Raw genomic sequence first — 19,427 nt, 5'->3', positions numbered from 1 at the left:
GGATGGAAGCTTAAACTGTGTGAGGATTTCTGAACCAATTAAGTGCTGATGATGCCACCTCGGACACATTTTCCAGATCCCAGCACTATGTGGAAAAAAACCCTCTGGGAGAGGCTGATATGAAGTATTTTACACCCTCGTTTTCTGAGTTGAGGTTGGATGTTTTAATTGGGGCTAAATCTGTCAGATGCTTGGGGAGTCTTAAATGTACATTGAGGCCTCCTCCCCACCACTGCCTTGAATTTAGATATTTATGGAATCGCTAGGACCACTTACAGTCGAATTCCACAGCCTCAGCATGCTAAACAATTGTCAATCACAGTTTTATCATCCGTACAGATATTTTTTGAGAGATGGCGTTTTCAATTACGGTAAGGGAGTGGTAATTTTACCACTTTCTGTTTGGCAAAATGGATCATTAACATTTTGAGTGGAGACTGAAGCAGATAGGAAAGTCTCAAAAGACATATATTTATATATATATTTAGTTTATTTTTTGTTGTCCAGAAGGTTTTTGTACTTCACAGCATCTTGAGAATCGGCCTTAAGAGACTATCTATCTATTGTGAGCCGTGGCAGAAGTAGTCACAAGAAGCCAGTTTTGAATAAAAAAATAAAAATTGTCGTCAGACGATGGCTAATGGGTTCCAAGATTACATTTCAGCCAAGTCATTCTCCACAAGGACTGTTTAACTGCATGCAACCCCACTCAAATGTAATTGGTCAAAAATACTCTGAAAACGGAAACCAGAACTTATCAGATACCAACATTTTGCCCCTTGCCTACAGATTCTGCCTGCAGATATATCTGCTGATGGAACTTAACTGGACTAGAAATCCAAAGTAATGACGGTGCTGAACTGAAACTTTCGTCAGATAGTCCTTTTATTTCCACAAACAAGAGTAGGTGTCATACATTGGCAGCATGTATGTCAATGTCCTCTGCGTCTCTTATTGAATGCCACCTAATGTCTAAGTGCTCAGGCAATTCTTCCTCTCTGTGTCATGTAGGAAAGACAGATTTAGTGAGACTCCACACAGAGGCCGTAGTGAGAACCAAAGCTGCAGCATTCCTGGGTAAAGTGTGGAAAAGGTTACAACATTTATACTTGTGATATCCATGTTCTCCACAGGACTCTGGAGGGTTCTGTGTTTTCTCTGAGGATCTTCTTGATCTATTGTCCATTATGTGTTGAACAAATTTCTTAGAAAAAGTCCCCTCTATACTTTTGTATCAGCTGCCAAAATGTTCTCCTTTGCAAGCAGAATTCTCAGTTATCTTCTGTTAGAGGATACAGTTTAGCAGAGTGCATCTTGCCAGCTGAGTCACAGTTTCAGACATGTGGGCTTTATAATGTATGAAATATCCTCCTGTCTTCAAGCTGTGTCTAAATGTTATAAAATTGGAGACTCGAGTCTTAATCAGATTCTTTACAAAGAGTATTTATTCACAAACCAAACAATGGCCACACTTGTTTTTGAAGTGCTAAACGCAGCACATGGATTTACTGTAGATTTACTTTGCCATGTCGGCCTCTGATTGTCTGCCACAGGGTTAGGCTCTAGTACAAAAGGAGAATGCTCTACAGCAGAAAGTACAGACGGCTCTACAATGCCAGATAACAGAATGAGAGTGAAGTGTTGATGGAAAAATAGCTTTTAGCGTGTTTGTGTTTTCAGTAACGCATGAGAGATAACTTTTGCTTTCCCGGGAGCTGAGGATGTTTGTGAAGAGAGGCAATTAAAATGACTGCTGCCATGATATGGAGGCTGTCCGTCATGCCGAACAATTCCTCTTGTAATACACTGCATAACACCAAGGTACCTAATACATTTGGAATTTGTTGTTTTATTTGTCGAACAATTACACCATCAAACAGTTGGTTTGAAATTGTTCCTGTTGCTCCTGAGAAGACAACAGCCTCCCATTTTTTTTTATACATCAGTTCCTCCCTGGATGAAGGACAAGTGCAAGAGTAGTTTAGAAAACATGTACTGACAAGTGACACTTCAATTGCTACATCATGATGTGCATAGAGACACATTAACGTGACAAATGCTCCGAGGTGCTTTTGTGTCTGATTTGCTTCGAGTGAGTCTTATTGGCTAAGTAGCCTCCACTGACATGTCTCCCTGGAAACTGACACACAGGTACATTTAACACGCAGTCACACGGACGGAGACTCACAGCTTCTTCTCCGCCCTCCATCCTAAACACCAAATTAGCAGCCACACCTGGCCACCTGCCTCCAATCAGAATAGGACGAACCTTTCAACGGATAGCCAGCAACGAACAAATCCAGATGCGGATGGGGGGTCGGAGATGATTGATAGAGTCGAGAGTGACAGTGCGTGTGTGCGCATGTGTGTGTGCACAGGTGACAAATGGGGTTTTTGTGTTTGAATCCATGCTTGTCAGCTGCCATATCTGGCGACTGTGAGTGAATGAAATGTAATCATAGAGAAATATATATTTTATAAAGAAATCAATTCAATTAGGACAAAATGAAAGAAAAGAAAAGAAGCACAGCAGTATGTTGTTTAGCATTTTCTCCAAACTGTTTGAATCTTTGTAGATGAAAGGATGGACGATATAATGTAACAGAGAGATGATAAAAATACGTCAATTGTCAAAGATTTTGCCCTTTAATATTTCTTGATGTATAAGGCCAATGTGGGCATATTGCAAATCAATGAGCAGGCTTCGGGGCACAATTGTATTAAAAAAAAAGAAAAAAGAATCAGTGTGTTAGAAGCAATGATTTGCCACAAATCTCATGTGCAGGATTTGCCAAAAAACAGACATTCAGGTCCGGTTAATCCGCATTGTCTCCTGTAATTTCATTCAACTCATTCCATTTGAGATATTTCTTGGCACCTTCACCCCAATTTACCTCCCGTCCCCGACCCACTCCTTCGCTCTCACTTTCAACAACCTCTATTACTGCTAATCGATTTTGAGACAGTTATTTAGTGTCAGACACAGATTCTTTTTTTTTTTTTATCTTTGTGGATTGACAGACATGGTTACCATAGTGATAAGAGGCACTTTGATTGATTTGATGTCAACAAAAATAACTCGGAAAGACAGACTGAGGCACAAGCACACCCATTCAGAGAGGCAGACTTTAAAAGGCCCTTTGTTTTAAGACTAAAACTGCAGGGGAACACAGAAGTGACGTTTTGTCACTTCTTCGCCTTCCACATGTTGTCCAACTGTTGTCAGCTGTCACGGTGACTCCCATTCACAAAGAAGAAAGCCACCTTTCAAAGGCATTTCATTTCAGGGTGGTTGTGTGCAAACATCCTGTCAATACGTTCTCCTCTGAACTATTTCCTTGTGGACAAGGAGACATTTTGTCCTCTTATGCTAGACTGGCCATCATTGTGTTTTTCATTTGTTCAGTTGAAAGTCAATTTCCAATCAGTTTTTTTTCCCTCCCTGCAATGTTCTTATCTATCCACGAAAGGTTGACTGAGCACACAAGCTCTGTTTCAGCGTCACCTTGCTTTACATTTACCCAGTCACACACACGGCTCTCCTGGGAGCCTCCGAGGACAGCCAAGCCACTGAGCAGCTTCAGTGGAGCAGATGGGATTAAGGGCAAAGGCTGTTCACTGGCTGCTGCCCTTTTTTTATATTTCTACATTCAGCACACAGACGTTGAAATTATGCCTCGTCATGCATAGATTCAGGTCGACAAATGGAGGCTCGTCAGTTCAGGCTGAGCACTGGAGTCGCACTTGCATCAGCTCCTCCATTCATGCTTCACCGTCAGTGCCTCATTCATCAGCTGCTTCGCTACCAGCTGAATGGTAACATCCAATCATATTAATACAGGTGTATGAGACTTTAGAATACTTCTCACTATTACTCACCCAGTGCAGACTGGTAAGTGATGGAGCTCCCTCCCCCTCCCACCAATCCTTGATGGTTTTGGAAGCAGATAAAATGTCTTGTTATTTCATATTATTATTTCGACTCGGGCAGTTTTGAAAAATGAGCATAGGATTTTAACATTTGATAGGATGAGCAAATTGCGACTGATTTTGTTTGCAATAACTTTTCATAAATCTTCACTGACTGTATTTGTACGTAATTGTCCTTTTCGCTCCAGCACCTGTTTTGTTTTCTTTATTTTTCTGCCAATTTCCTAATAGTTCCCCTTTATAAATATTTATATTGTATTTCTATACTCTAAATATATTTGATGTTAAATGAAATCATTTTCTCACTCTTTAATTAATTGCAAATCTAACTGTGTATCTATCTACTATGCGTAAAGGGTCAATTTCTCAAATTATGTTTTTATGACAGAATTTGTTTTAGTCTAGTCTAAACAGTTTATATTATTCCTAACCAACTCTGGTGCCTTCTTTTGAATTTGGCATTAAAATGCAATACACTGAGTTGTTGCTTTCCTTGTAAAAAGTGTCATTTTGTCACAGCACCGCTGTACCAACCTGTCTGCTTCCATGTCTAAAGTTCGTCTTCGTCTCAACATTTGGCAGCTGTTTGAACACACTATTTTTACTGATTTCATCATTAATTCCTGCTTTTAGAAAGAAGACAGCATTTCATTGACGGTTAACATGTCAAATCTTACAAATACAGCAAGCAGTAAGCAACATAGTCAACTTCTTTGTCGCCCATGGAGAAAGTCCCCAGGCTGCCTTAAAAAAAATTGCTCATTTTTGTGAGAAGTGCAGTTAGGAGAAACTTTGTAAACTTTGTGAAATGTTGTCTACAAAAAAATTCTCAACTCTTTGAGCCTTCTTATAAATTCGGCAAACGTTATACATGAGTATATTTCTAAACTTTGTATTTGCGCGTTCCGTCGATATACGTCTTTATTTGCACACAATGCACAATCCCAAGTGGTCATTCTAGGCCCGGTGCGGCATTTACTGACGGGCATAAAGCTGGCCCTGTGTGATCACATCACTCAGGGTGTATTTTATACCAAATATGAACAGCCTCTTTAACATACAGACTGGAAGGGGGACAGATAGGTATGCATTTATTTGCTCCATTTTTAGGGACACAGACTAGAATTCCCAGTGTTAACATTGGCAATGAACTATTATGTTGCACAATTCATCAGTCTGTCTGTCCATTCAATTTTCTGTCCAACACTTTGGTCCTGAGCAAGATATCTTGAGGAAGAAACTGACCAGCCAGACTGTCATGATGGTTGGCAACATATTCATACCGCCCCAGAGGATGATTCATAATGTTTGCTAATTTGGTTCTGTTGTTCAAAGTTTCTGCTGTCACAATTCAGAATACAGTTCATCTATGTAGGAGGGCTTTTGCGATGGCTGTCATTGTTAGCAACAGTGACGCAAATTCAGTTCTCCCCCCCCCCCCCCCCAAAATAATGGACAACATCTTCCACTTACAGGAAGAAGAGTTGTGTTTGTCTTTTTTTTCCTTTTGTTGGAAAAGAATGCATCCCTGATCCTTCATATTGTTATGCCTTAAAGAATCATTTTCCTCTTTAACGTCATGTCTCATCCATCCTTTTCTCTTCTCCAGCATTACTATCTTCGGCACCGGGGCCAAGTGGCTGGCTGTGCTGCAGGAGAGGAACCTGAAACCTGGTGAGCTGTGGTCCCAGTCACAAATGTGCACACACCTACACGGGTGTGCACACAGTCATCCAGAGGCACACATGGACACACACAAATAACGAGCATAAAACTCAGAGAGGAATGCATCGACACACTTACACACACTACACACATCTACAGTGAGAGAATGGAACCTGGAACAATAAGAGCAGATGGACACGATAATGATTATAATAGTGATTCTGTTTGACTCTAAATGTCCTTCATGCCATTTACTGCATGAATCAACAGTTTGCCCCGTGCTCTGGTGTTTGACACTGAATCGAATGGATAAAAATGCTGTTATGATAATTCATGTGAGTCATGGATAGGAGCAACTAATTGCTTTTAGTGTCACAGCTCTCCAGAGACGGAGCCAGGTCTCTGCACATAATCAGAGTTGTGTCAGTGCTTATTAGCCTTCCTGCTAACCTTCATACATGCCGTTGTCACTGCTTTTTGTGGGCCAAAAAAATGGCAGTTTAGAAGTGCATGCTAAAACTATTGCCAATTAATCAAAGCTCTCCTCTCCTCTCCTCTCCTCGCCTCGCCTCTCCTCTCCTCTAATGTTAAATTAGCACTTATAACGGATGTTTATTGCATAAACAGTTGCTGTGTGTCTCTGTTCCCAGTGCGTAATCACTACAAATCTTTATGCATGGCGCCTTCTCTGTGTGTGTTTATGTGTGTGTGTGTCTTTCCGCTAATCGTAAAATAAGCTCGACACCAAGGAATGAAACACAAAATGTCCAAAAGCTGCTCCATCTGTCTGTCTGTGTGTCTCTGCCCCACCCTCTTCAGTCAGATAGCCACTTGATCCATTGCGTGTCCATTTGTTTGGATGCTTATTAGAGAAAGCGAGTGTGGCAGAGGGAGATGTGTGTATTTGTGTGTTTGCATGTGTGTGCGTGTGTGTGTGTGCCTCCAGTGAGCTGGGAATGGTAGGGGGAGCTTCTTCACTGGTTGCCCCAGCGGAGGGGCCCTTTTCCCTCGGCTGACATTTGGACCGGACACCTGGAGGCATGGTGGGGGGTAGCTCGAGTTCCCACTGTGCGTGCGTGTGTGTGTGTGTGTTTCTGTTTGTTTGTGTGTGTTTCTGTTTGTTTGTGTGTTTAGGGGCTGAGGGTCGGTTGCTAGAAGCTTATTAGTTTGCAGGATGTTATTAGCTTGTGGATTGGGTATGCGTGACAGCATGTGCACACATGGACCTTGGGGGCGAAAGGTGTGTGTGTGTGTGTGTGTGTGTGTGTGTGTGTGTGTGTGTGTGTGTGTGTGTGTGTGTGTGTGTGTGTGTGTGTGTGTGTGTGTGTGTGTGTGTGTGTGTGTGTGTGTGTGTGCGTGCGCGCATGCAGATGGGAGTTAGTACATGCAAGCTTGTATGCTGTCAGATCAGGGTGGCAAACTGCACTAACACAACATGTAGGGGTGGCGCACAGGTGCCATGTGTTTTGAAATGTGTGTTTGTGTGTGCAGATTGAAAATGTTTTCTGAATGTGACTTTGTTAGTGCTACAAAACCCTTTTTATTACGCAACGTGCAAAATGTTCCAAAATAGCTGCCGTAACTAAAACATTTCTGTATCAAAATGTATTACATAGCTCCATCTTCCAACTGTAATGGAGGGTGTGGTCAGTAACTCATGTCCCTCCTTCTCCTGCAGTTAAAGAGAAAATACATTTTCTGTCCAATAATAACAGAGAACTATGAGAAGAAGTGGTCCTGTCTCTGTCCTGGCCTACAAATTCCCCAGATCTTAATCCGATCAAGCACTCAAGTCTGATCCATGGAGACCTCACCATGAATTTGCCTTGGCTCTGACCCATTGAGGCACAGACACGGAACCTTTAGGGGTTGCCCTGTGGTGTCTGGCATTAGGATTTTGGCTGTGAATCCTTCGAGTCCTGTGTTGTGTGGTGGGGCCTCCATTGATCGGACTTCAGGCACGTCCCATGTGTGCTCAAACAGATCCAGATCTGGGGAAGCATTAAGGCTTATGTCTCATTTCTTGGTCCATTCCTAAGCAGTCTCTGCTGTGTGGCAGGGCACATCGTCCTGCTGGGGCGGCACTGCCATCTAGGACTGGTGTTACAGTTGTTTCCCAGACGCACATGGCATTGTAACAAACTGATCAATGTTATTCACGTCACCTGTCAGTGATTGTATCGTTGTGGCTGATTGTTGTATATGTTAGCAATTTTTGAATCATCTTTTGTCCTTTTTTTACATTTTTTTTCTTCGATGTCTCTGTCTTCCAGGGGAAACGCACAACCTCCAGTCGCTCCACACCATCCTGTCCACCGGATCTCCTCTCAAACCTCAGAGCTACGACTACGTCTATCGCTGCATCAAGAGCAACGTGCTGCTTGGCTCCATCTCAGGTAACTATCTGATGTCGGGACACATTTTGTCCCTTTTTTCGAAGGGTAACACGTAGCAGCAGCTTTTCCAAATGTTGTTGGTGTCTGCCACATTAACGCTGGCAGCCACTGGCGCAATAATGCAACAAAGCATCTGTAACACTAACACAAAAGGGCTGACACATTCTTACGAAATTCAGAAAAAATGAAATTGTATAGGACTGTTCCTCACCACCCACAATCTCACTACACACACACTGTCTCTCACATGCACACACACGCACACACACACACACACACACACAAACAAGCTCTTTCAGCCCATTGTTATGTTGACAAGGCAACAGAATGCTGTCTGTCTCTCTCTGAGAGTCCTGAAACGTTTAACATTTAGCACAGACTGGGTGACTGACGTATACGGACACACACATACACACACACACACACACACACACACACACACACACACAAACAAGCACATTGAGGAGCAGCTTGGAGCGTCACACATGCAGAGACTAACAGCATCCAAGCACCAGGCACATATTGTGAATGACAAACCCAGATGGGTGTAGCTTATAGCCGCAGATGCATAGATGCATATATACACACACGCACACAGCGACATGCAGGTTGAAGGATTGGACACACACGCGGTGACTGAAACATCACAGACGAGGCAGAAATCTGCCCTGAGACAGAGAAAAAGAGACAGACAATACAGGCTGATTGTCTTTTAAAAAATGACATGATAAAAGTTATTCTTTTATAAAAAATCATCTATATCCCCACTTGTCTCTGGACAGCCTTTGTACTTTTGTGTCTTTTTTTTAAAATAATGGCAGTCATTGTAGAAATCAATGGGTGGTGGTTTTGTCTTCTAGGGGGTTGTGATAAGGATACCCTGGGTCTTATTTGTTCATAGTTTTGAGCATTATAACATTTCAAGCATTTTATTCATCAGTTGTGGCTAGATTTAGGAACATGCTGACAAAATAAACAGTAAGTCAAATTAGTGCAAGAAACAAGAACAGTGTGATGAGTCAGCTGGTTCAGTGCGTCAAATATGAGTTATAAATTAAGAGTGATTTTATTTTAAAGTTATGTTACGGTAAGTTATGAGACAGAATGTTGTTGTTTTAACTCAAAGTGTAATGTTTTCTTAACTCTAACCAAGTCATTTTTGTACCTAAACCTAACCAAACTGCGATGATTTCACATTGTTCATAGTGTCAAACATAGTGTCAGGTCTCATACAGTTCCTGTCCGTCACAGTGAAAATTGGCTGTTTATGTTGCATCCCTGAGAATGACACTACTGTAACCAATAGAAATGATTGAGACCCAAGTCGTGATAGAATTATCCTTCATAATTTGTATTTTTTAATTTAAGGGACTTGAAATGTATGTGTGACCGCAGTATAAAAAAGTGTCCGTGTATTCGTGTGTGTGTCCGTGCGTGTATTCGTCCGAGCAGCAGGTCCTGCCCCAGCCAGTTTCCTCCTTGTCGGCAAGGGCAACAGCAGGCTCCAACCCTGCTGGCTGCCAACCGACCTAACCTTGACCCCCGAGGTCAACACTCTTGTGCTTGTGTTTGTGTGTGTGTTCTTAGGATTTATCACAACATATGTGACTGACTGGTGGTCACAGGGACATATGTGATGGGGCCCCTTTGCCGATTTCACCCTGTGTGACTAAATGTGTGTGTGTGTGTGTGTGTGTGTGTGTGTGTGTGTGTGTGTCTACAAACATGCGTGAGTTAACTTGATTTATTTTCAAGTATATTACATTTTTTGTGTGTTTCAGGGTGTGTGTGTGTGTGTGTGTGTGAGTGTGCATGTGTGTTATCCTGTCAGCGGGGATTTCAGACCCCCGTCGCTCCTCATTGGGGTATTTTAACACTTTCACTGCTGGATTTCCTCCATCCTAATATACCTCCGCCTGACTTGCCCATATGTCACTCCTCTGCTCCATTTTTTTGCTGCCTCTTCCAGCATGTGTGTCTGCACAAGTGTTTACTTTGTGTTTGTCTTCCTGTGACTTCCCTCATGTGTATTCCTTTTATTATTCATTTTTGAATACATGAATGCCTGCGTAGGTTAGCTGGTTGCCTTTTTGTCTCAGTCAGTGGCTTCGCTCTGACCCCACACTGTGCCAGAGGATGTTCAAAGCACTCACACCTACACAAATGAAAGCCAACTTGTGTACACACACACACACACACACAAATATATTCACACAAACTAGAGGGGGGTTAGAAAAATCTCTTTCTTCACTGTTCAGAATAGTCAGTTCTGTTAGAAACATCAGATCAGTGTGACAAGTTACCCTCTTGTGTATACACACACAACACACACACTAAATGGCTGATGATGGAAGGCATCCCCAGAAAGCAGCAGTGGCTTTTGGCTTTAAAAATATTTTTATGCTGTTGTGTGTGTGTGTGTGTGTGCGCGCATGTTCCTTAGTGTGTACCCACCCATTAAAGCGACTGTAATAATAAAATAATGCCTGTCTTCCTACCATAAGTGTGTGTGTTTAATCAGAAGACAAAGTTTCCGCTTCCTCCAGGGAGCCAATTAAAGCTCAATAAAGAACCTGGCAGAGAGAGAGAGAGAGAGAGAGAGAGAGAGAGCGGCACGGGAAGAGAGAGAGCGAGGGAAAGAGTGTAAAAGCAAGCGAGAAGGAAGTGGTACAAGGGCAGAGAGCAGCTGAGAGGAAGCGAACAAGATCGATGGATGGAGTCTATGATACAGAGAGGGAACGACGCAGGGAGGTTGTGATAGAACAATGGGAAGGGAGATGAATAGAACGTGTCAGATATAGTAGATGATTGGAAGGTAGAAAGAGACAAATGGATGGTGCAACAGTATCAGAGTTTGTGTGTGTGTGCAACAGTGTAGAACTCCTATATAGGTCAATGGAGGTGGAACAGGGTGCTAACCCTGCCAACTTGATACAGTCTTAAAGTTTAGTAACATCTCTGTGATGCTTTTTTAATAGGGTACTTTACCCCACGTGTTAGTAAACAATATATATATAAAACACTTGTATCCCAGTTGAGACTGACTTCTTTTGAAGTAGACCGATATAACTTCAGGTTTATTGAACTTGAAGCTGCAGTGATTTGTTTTTTGCTGCTAGGGGGCAGAAGAACTCCACAGCAAGCTGACAGACATGAAACTCTGACACGTTATTTACTTTATTACTGCGAAAAACAATGAGTAATTCCCTATTCTGATGATGAATTAATCATTTAAGTAAGATATTTAAGGTTTAAAAATGTCGGACAAAATGTTTTATGGACAGGTAAAAAAAAAATTAAAAATTAAAAAACTCAATACAACTAATTATTTTCAGTCGTAGTCAATGCTTGCCTACGTCTGTATGGTGGGTCGTCGACCTAATGTGAGGGAACTTATCCTTGAACGAATGAATGTGTGATTGAGCAGCAAATTTGATAAATACAGTGCATTTATCATGTAGGATCATTATGGCTAATGTGTCATCAAACAGAGCGAGATAATCGCTATCATTTCGAATCATATTTCTGTTCGTCATTCACTCTTTTGGCTCTGGTTTGGTCTCAAGTGAGAAAAATATCTGCCTTTATAGCTTTTGTTTCAAGTCTTTTGCCCAAAATGTTCAACTGTGTCTGCAGTTCAGTGCCGGGCGGTTACTGCTGTTTTATTGGACTGTACAGTTAATAAAAATTATAATAATAATAGCCTCTGCCGGAAAGGGTGTTGATAAGAGCAGTCAGACCGGACCATTCCGGCTATCACCAGTAAATGTACGTACATGCTTTAAAGCTGCAGAGTTGGTTCATGATTGTCATATGTTCATCACTGTTTCCACATCATACACCATAATTTTATTCATTGTTAACATGAAAAGATATTTATTAGTAAAGCTTTAAGTATGAATACAGTGTTAGCTTAAAGCTTTAGTGTAAACAAAACTGAGACTCGCAGCATGTGAGGTGTTTCATTTCAGACCGTCAACACACTAAATCTCTCCCTCTGTGTCTGTTCTTCCTCCGTCTCTCCGTCAAGGCGGCACTGACATAGTGTCATGTTTCATGGGTCAGAACCCAACAGTTCCGGTGTATCGCGGCGAGATCCAAACAAGAAACCTGGGCATGGCTGTGGAGGCCTGGGGCCATGAAGGTAAGAGTGTGTGTCAGCGCGTTTTGTGTGCGTGTTCAGAGTGGATGCATCGGTTAGAAAACTCTGTTGAATCTCAACTCTGGTTAAATCCGAAGAGAGAAAAAAAACAAACAAAAAACAAAAGCTTGGTTAAAATCTGCTGAGATGTCCTTGAGCAAATTTCCCATCTACCTCTGGAGCTAGGCGCTAACAGAACCAGACTGTGGTTGTACTCGGTTGCTTACATATGTGGAAGTACCCGTGTGCTTTAATGTAAAGATAGCCATCACTGAGTAATTAGTGGGCTGCCCCTGGGTAAATACAGGTCAAAATTGAAGGGAGACACTATTTTTTTCCATTTACAATGGGACTCAAAGCTTTCGATTTATCTAATTGATTTAAGTCCCTTGTTCCCCAGCTACCGATCCCTGCTGCAGCCAGTACTGGTGTGTATCCACCACCTCAAAGGAGAGTGGATGGAGGGATGATTTAAAGGCAGAGCTTGGGATTATTTTAGTCGGTCTCTAGGCTGATAACACCGTCCTGGGGGAGGAGGTGAGGCCAGTGTGAAACCACACACTAAAGTGTATCAGGTTCTCTGAGTGTGGGATACAGTACAAGGTATCTGAAAATGCTTTTTTATGTGTGTCTGTGTGGGTTTCTAATTGTGTGTGGCCAAATGTATCTATGTGTTGTGGCAAAGTATTTCCAAAAGCCTCTAACTTTATTTTTTGTTCTTGTGAAATCTGTGTGTGTACTTGTTTGTGTGTGTGTGTGTGTGTGTGTGTGTGTGTGTGTGTATGTGTGTATGGGGACAGGTAAGCCTGTATGGGGAGAGAGCGGGGAGCTCGTCTGTTTGAAGCCAATCCCCTGCCAGCCAACACACTTCTGGAATGACGAGAACGGGACCAAATACCACAAAGCATACTTTTCCTCATATCCTGGTAAAGACACATACTTTGTACATAATAACAAAACGTATATGCAGTTAACATATACAGAAAGAACCCAGGACACATTTTTCTGTTGCTTTTTTTTCCTCATTGTGCGTATAATTTTTTTCATGTTTTACTTTGTATATGTATATTTTATTACTGCCAAAAATGTGAGCAATAGAAAAAAAATATTAAACTTGTATATTAAACATATTAAACTTGATACTGTTCCATCTTTTTAGGTGTGTGGGCCCACGGAGACTACTGTAAAATCAACCCAAAGACAGGAGGCATTGTCATGCTGGGCAGAAGGTCAGCCATTAACTGTTCTACTCACTGAATGTTGCATGAAATTATTTTATGACCGTCATTTTCGTTAATTCATTTGTTTACAGTACTTCAGAAGTTGGCACATTTTGCAGAGATATTCCAGTTATTACATTTGAGATGCTAATTCTTTGAATTTCTTTTGTTTGAGGAGACTTGTAGTAATTTAAAATGGCCTTTTTTGCATGCGATTTGGCACAGCAAGACAGTGTATTGTTCAGAAGGCGATTGAGCTTCTTTATGGCATGATAAAAGTGTAGTATTAAAAAAGTACATAAATATACACATATGGAAACAAATAAACATATTTTTCACTAGCTTACAGAAACCCCTCTGTTTGCTGGTGCTTTATCTTGTGTGGCAGCTTCCTGATGAAAGAAACAGGAGTTTTAAATCTTGAACTTGTATTTGTTCTGCAGTGACGGTACACTGAACCCTAACGGAGTTCGATTTGGCAGCTCAGAGATCTACAACATTGGTGAGTCTTGAACATGTAAAGGTGGAGCAGAGTGTGGGTGTGAGAAAAGAGAGGCAAAACTGTTTGTTGTGAGCTTAAATTGACTCACGGTCCTATTAAAAATGGCGAAAAACACATTTTGCCATCCCTTCATCCATTTTTTTCTCAGGCATGTGAGCAACACTTGCCTTTCTGTTCAGCCAGAAGAATCTCACAGAAGCACAGTTTTTGTGGCACTATTGATGGCAAGAAAGCAGCGTTTCTGTGCTTAGTCTTGAAGTGGTGAAACATTTTCACCCTTGTTGCCAATTTCCTCAAACCCTTTTCCTCCTCTCATCTTCCCTGCCTCACACTCTGCACCTCTCACCTCCTCATCTCTCCTCTGCTCGCCTCTCATCTGCTCTCCTCATTTTCTTTATTTTGTCTCCTTGTCCTCTACTCTGCACTCCCCTTTCCCTCTCCTCTCTGCAGTGGAAGCATTTGAGGAAGTGTCAGACAGCCTCTGCGTTCCTCAGTACAACGCCGACGGTGAAGAGCGGGTAATTTTGTTCTTAAAGATGGCACCTGGCAAGCCCTTCTCAGCGGAGTTGGTGGCGAAGATTAAAGGAGCCATTAGGAAGGCGCTGTCTGCTCGACACGTCCCTGCACTGCTGCTGGAGACCAGAGACATTCCTGTAAGAAAGTGTATCAATCAGATGTGAACAAAACCTGTCAGATTATCCTATTACAATGGTTACAGCTGTAAAAGTCATTCTGGCTTGACTGACAGCCCCCTTTCTTTTACTCCTCTGCAGTACACCATCAGCGGCAAAAAGGTGGAGGTGGCTGTAAAACAGGTGATCGCCGGCCGGGAGGTGGCGCAAAGGGGAGCTTTCTCTAACCCAGATTCACTGGACCTTTACAAGAACATTCCTGAACTGCAAAACTATTAAAGATGAGGAGCTGAGGAGATGAACAACCACCCGAGAAGAGTTCAGCTTAGTTTTTAAATTAACTTTATTCCAATTTATAGGCACAGAGAGATGTGCAAAGTTGCATTGCAGGTAGTAGTTTACAAAGGCGCCATGAGCTTTGCACAGGGCATGAAAAGGAGAAAAATAAAATGTACGTCAAAATAATACTAAAAGGGCACAAATAATATGTAAATAGGTCTACGTTATCAGACAGAAGGGAAAACTTTATGCGTACCGCTCCACAGCTTCCGGCGAGCAAGCGGCTCTACCATGTTGTGCAAGTAAATGTCGAGCTGGATTCAGCTTGGGATGTAACACGATGTGCACAGCAGCGCTTGTGAATAAGCTCAATGCTCTGAAGCCACCAACAAAGGAAGAAGTGAAATTTAGGTTCAGGTGCTTTGCTTTGGCTTCACAGTGTGATCGCTATCAGCCAGTGCAAAGACGCATCTCTCTTTGTCGCCTGCTTTAACCCCCCCCCCCCCCCCCCGGTGTTGGTTCTGAGCTGGGTTCCAGACTGAACATCCTCGGCTTTGGCTCATGTCACCATATCATCGTCATGTGGTGTGTATTGCTTTATTATGTGTATATACATATGAATATATATTTTTTGGACTGTGAAAATTCCGTTAACATTATAATTATGCATTGAAAAGATAGTGACTTAAACCTGTTAACCAAAGTGTGAGTTAAAGAGGGTTGTAGTTTGAATGAATAAGATTCCAGAAATAATTGAACTTGCATAACTTTTGACCCAACCGGAAAAGTTAGTAATAACCTCTGTGACACTACTGAAAGAGAGCAAACATTCAATTCACCACAAAAGCCTATTTTTGTTTTTTTTTATATCTATGCTCCATGTTTGTCAGATCTTCAGATAGCTACAGTACGCGCCTGTTATTACCTTCTACATGGGAATTATTTATTCAAATGTCATAATGCTAATTACTGCTATTAAAGATGAACTGCAGTGCCTTTTTGGTCCTTAGTTGCACGACGAAGCAACACAGGTGTACAAAAACACTAATCCATTCAATGCTATGAGAGTCAGTTGTCAAAGAATCACAGATGTTAATGTGAGAGAAATGTTTTGAGTTTTGGAAAAAATGTAAGCTTCGAGAAGTTGACCATTTTGATTCAGGCTGTCTTGCTTATTTCTGGATTTTAAAAAATGATAAATGTAATAATGTGAATAACTGAACTGGAAACGCTGCAGTTTATCTTTAATGTCACTGCTTAAATTAAAAAAAAAAAAAATTCACTTAAAAGATACCCTGTGGAGTTTTTGGCCACTAGTAGCGCTATGGAACAATGTTTTGATCAGTGGATCCCAATCTTGTTGTATTCGGAGCAAATGCACATATGGGTGATGAAAAGCGCATTCCTGCCATCACTGTCACACAATTCCACTGACATGTGGCAGTAATGAAGCGAGAAAAAGCACCAACAACTTGATGAGAAGAAGAAGACTGAAAGCTTTAAAACACGAGTGTAAAAGCTTCATCTTTAAAGCACTGAAACAGAACTTGACTTCATTAGAAGAAAACTCCACAGGGTGCGCGTCAAAGTCTCTCAGATGCTCTGGTCCTCTCTTATCGAGACAGGGATCATAATTGGATAACTGTACACTTCGCACTTTAGAAAACTGTCTGTGCAACTTTGTTCGAGGTGAAGTTTGGTGAAACATGGCTGATGTACTGTTCCATTATGCATGCAGCTGATGCAGATTGTCTGCAGACGTTTCTTCTAATAGGCCCAGAGATTTTTGCAAACATTATTCTAGTGTCTGTCACATGTAACTTGATTGTATTTGATTCTTCTATGTCCGCCTTCGGTGAATCTAATGATGTAATTTTAACTATCTTCAGTGTTGAGAGAAAGTTTATTGAATCAGATAAAACAGTTGTCTTTTGTCTTTGTCTTTGTCTTTCTACAGCAACGTTCTCTTTCACACACCGCGGCGATGATGGTCACTGTCTTGGTCTCTCTTATATTTAAAGTCGACGTAGGCCATGATTACGGATGGTGAACTCTTCCTATTTTTACAACTTGACAGTGTTCAGTCAGAGGGGAGTGTTTGCCACTTAAGTCGAATACCAACAGAGATTTAGTTGCAAGCCTTAGTGCATTTCCTAGTGGACAACTGCCAGCGACCCCCCCAAAAAAGTAAAGCCGGTCTGAGAGGAAAAAGCTCAAACAAACTATTTTGTATTCCCAGACTACAGCCTTTTGTACCCGTTACAGATTTACACAACCACATTGCCTCCCCAAGATAAACTCTGGGACCCTTTATCTGCCCATGCTTGCTGAATGGGCACAGCACAGAAAGCACAAGAAGGTCGACTGATACTGATGGAGCCTTAACATTTGGGTTGCAGCATCATCTGCAGCCAGTAACGTATCATCACTAGATTAGCATTGGTGCTTCAGTCAGCGTCTTGTGATGTCTTGACCCATGCAGGATGCAAACTAACGCGCTTTAGGATGAAGAATAAAAAACTGTCAGACTAACAGAAAAGTGTGTGTATGTGTGTGTGTCTTAGTGAGTGTGTAGAAGCCAGTCATTTTGACAGACGTCGACTTCAGAAATAAACTTGGCAGTTTTAAAACTCCCTGTAACCTTTATTAGTGTGAACGCTCAGACCTGCCAGTCAGCCAAACTTCAAGATGTAACAGAGAGGAAAATGTAAAAATAGAAAAAAGTGAGACTTGGTGAGAGTCCAGTTCGTCAGCGTAGAGAAGTCTCACCAGTCAAGTGTTCTGGCATTTTATTTATTCCAACCTTCAGTCCTTCAAACATGAGAAAATGTTTTGTTGGCATCCTGTCAGTTTGCTGAAAGAGAGGGCTGAATACTGTGGAATGTTGACAAATGAAAAAAGCTGAAGTGTTTACCGAAATTCCAAAATATTAACCATCTGATGAGCATGAACGATAAGCGCCTCGCAGTCTCCCCGGGGAGGCTGTCTGTTGCCGCGATCAATCCCCTGGTCTCCTGACAGAGCACATCACAAACCGCACACTTTGTTAACGGCTTTCGTCGTACACTCTGTACTTACAGGGGTTTGCAGTTAATTAATTCTTGGCGCAATCGGTGTGAAATGTAAATTGAAACTGCACGGACTAATGAGCGTGTTTATTTTGAGTTATTTTATTATGAACTGACCTGTGGCGCTTGCTTCAAAGTTTTCCTTCCACACTGAGGGAAATTAAATGTATAAAGCGAGCGGATAAGAATTCGACTCCCCACAGTTCAGTGTACTGTGTAACTAGTCAGACTAAAGAACCTTTAGCGACTTCATTGCGATGCCAGTACACAGTGGCTGTTTCGTCGTCCATATGTCTCCGAAGGGTTTGAGGCCTCGTTATAACCTTATACCATTATTGTCAGCGGAGACAGAAAGATTAGTACCTGGGTGTAGCAAAAGTGCTGAGCAGATGGCAGTCAGGATGTGTCATCCTGTCAGACGAGGCATGGCCACTTAAATGAATCACTCAGCCCTTAGATTGTTAGAAAACCGAAAATGCCCGTCGTAATTCCCCAGAGTCCAAGAGGATGTAACAGTGAATGTGTCCAGTTTGGCAAAGCGACTCCGTCCCTCTCTGGGAATTAGCTGGAGCTCTCAGTCTCTCGTGGCCTTCATAAGTGGTGGAGTCGGAACTTTATCATGGCGATAGTAATAATAATGTTCAAACACACCACTAAATTTAGTTAATGTGATCATTCTCTCTCTCTCTCTCTCTCCCTCAAGCAAAGTATACATTAGAGTTTTCCTTATGACCTCACTTCAGCAGTTCGGATGTTTTATACTGGCCTCGAGGCGCCATTAGAAGAACCGCAGCTGAAGATACCTTTGCACCGGCTTCAACATAAACCTGTGGTTCTTGGCTACATTGAGTTTCTAGGTTCAAAGTAATTTCACTAAATTTGCCACAAAAAAAAAAACCCCACTGAGCTTCCTCAATGATCATACGATGAAGATCCCCGAAAGCTTTGCTTGACTCCGGAGACATGGATCTGAGGCGTTGTGGCTTGGACCTGAGTCGACTCCGTTCATTGTTTTAATGACGTCACAGAAAATTAAATGACTAGAGCTTCAACTTGGACTCGGAAGCTCAAGACTCTTGACTTGACTTGGAGCTTGACTTGCCTCAACTAAGCACGGGACTTGAATCGAAACTTGGTCCAGCTGACTTGATTCGGATGTCTGCTTGAACCTTTTGAGTGCACAAGATATGGAAATTACGGCGCCTCGCTTCCAACTGTGATGGATTCAACACTCATTTGATTTCGTATCTTGGAAGTTGGAAACCTCCCCACGTCTTTTGAAGTGCCGCTGTGTCGCTCCCTCCTATTGTGTCAAATCTTCCATGTCCCCAATTATCTTCAGGTGACGGTGCGTTCACTGAAGCCTACCTTCTCCTTTCTCACCCACCTTGGAGACATCTAAATTGGTTCCCAGAGACTTTTTTGCTCCTGAAAATCTGATCGCGCTGTTGGTAAAGAGCTTCCGTGTGCTTTGCTTCTGCTTGGATGTCGTGCTGGCAGGAAATGCAGCACAGACGTGTTTATGAAAATGAAGCACTTCGACCCCCACATGCTGCCATATCTGAATCTCCAGAATGGAGAGAAGCCACAAAGG

General features: G+C 42.1%; 1 protein-coding gene across 1 annotated transcript in view; it reads left to right on the top strand.

The window, feature by feature from the left end:
* The window catches only part of aacs (acetoacetyl-CoA synthetase), a 34,550-nt gene extending 17,849 nt beyond the window's left edge, over window positions 1–16,701 (top strand). The window contains exons 11-18 of the mRNA XM_037098850.1: window positions 5,540–5,604; window positions 7,869–7,991; window positions 12,022–12,135; window positions 12,933–13,058; window positions 13,292–13,361; window positions 13,796–13,854; window positions 14,305–14,507; window positions 14,628–16,701. Coding sequence (XP_036954745.1) covers window positions 5,540–5,604; window positions 7,869–7,991; window positions 12,022–12,135; window positions 12,933–13,058; window positions 13,292–13,361; window positions 13,796–13,854; window positions 14,305–14,507; window positions 14,628–14,765 — 898 coding nt within the window. The 3' untranslated portion in view covers window positions 14,766–16,701. The remainder of the gene's footprint in view (window positions 1–5,539; window positions 5,605–7,868; window positions 7,992–12,021; window positions 12,136–12,932; window positions 13,059–13,291; window positions 13,362–13,795; window positions 13,855–14,304; window positions 14,508–14,627) is intronic.
* The last annotated feature ends 2,726 nt before the right edge of the window (window positions 16,702–19,427 follow it).

This window comes from Acanthopagrus latus, chromosome 5 (genome assembly GCF_904848185.1).
Source record: "Acanthopagrus latus isolate v.2019 chromosome 5, fAcaLat1.1, whole genome shotgun sequence".
Classification (NCBI taxonomy): Eukaryota; Metazoa; Chordata; class Actinopteri; order Spariformes; family Sparidae; genus Acanthopagrus; species Acanthopagrus latus.
The sequence above is the reverse complement of the archived record's forward strand: the minus strand, read 5'-3'. Positions and strand labels throughout refer to the sequence as shown.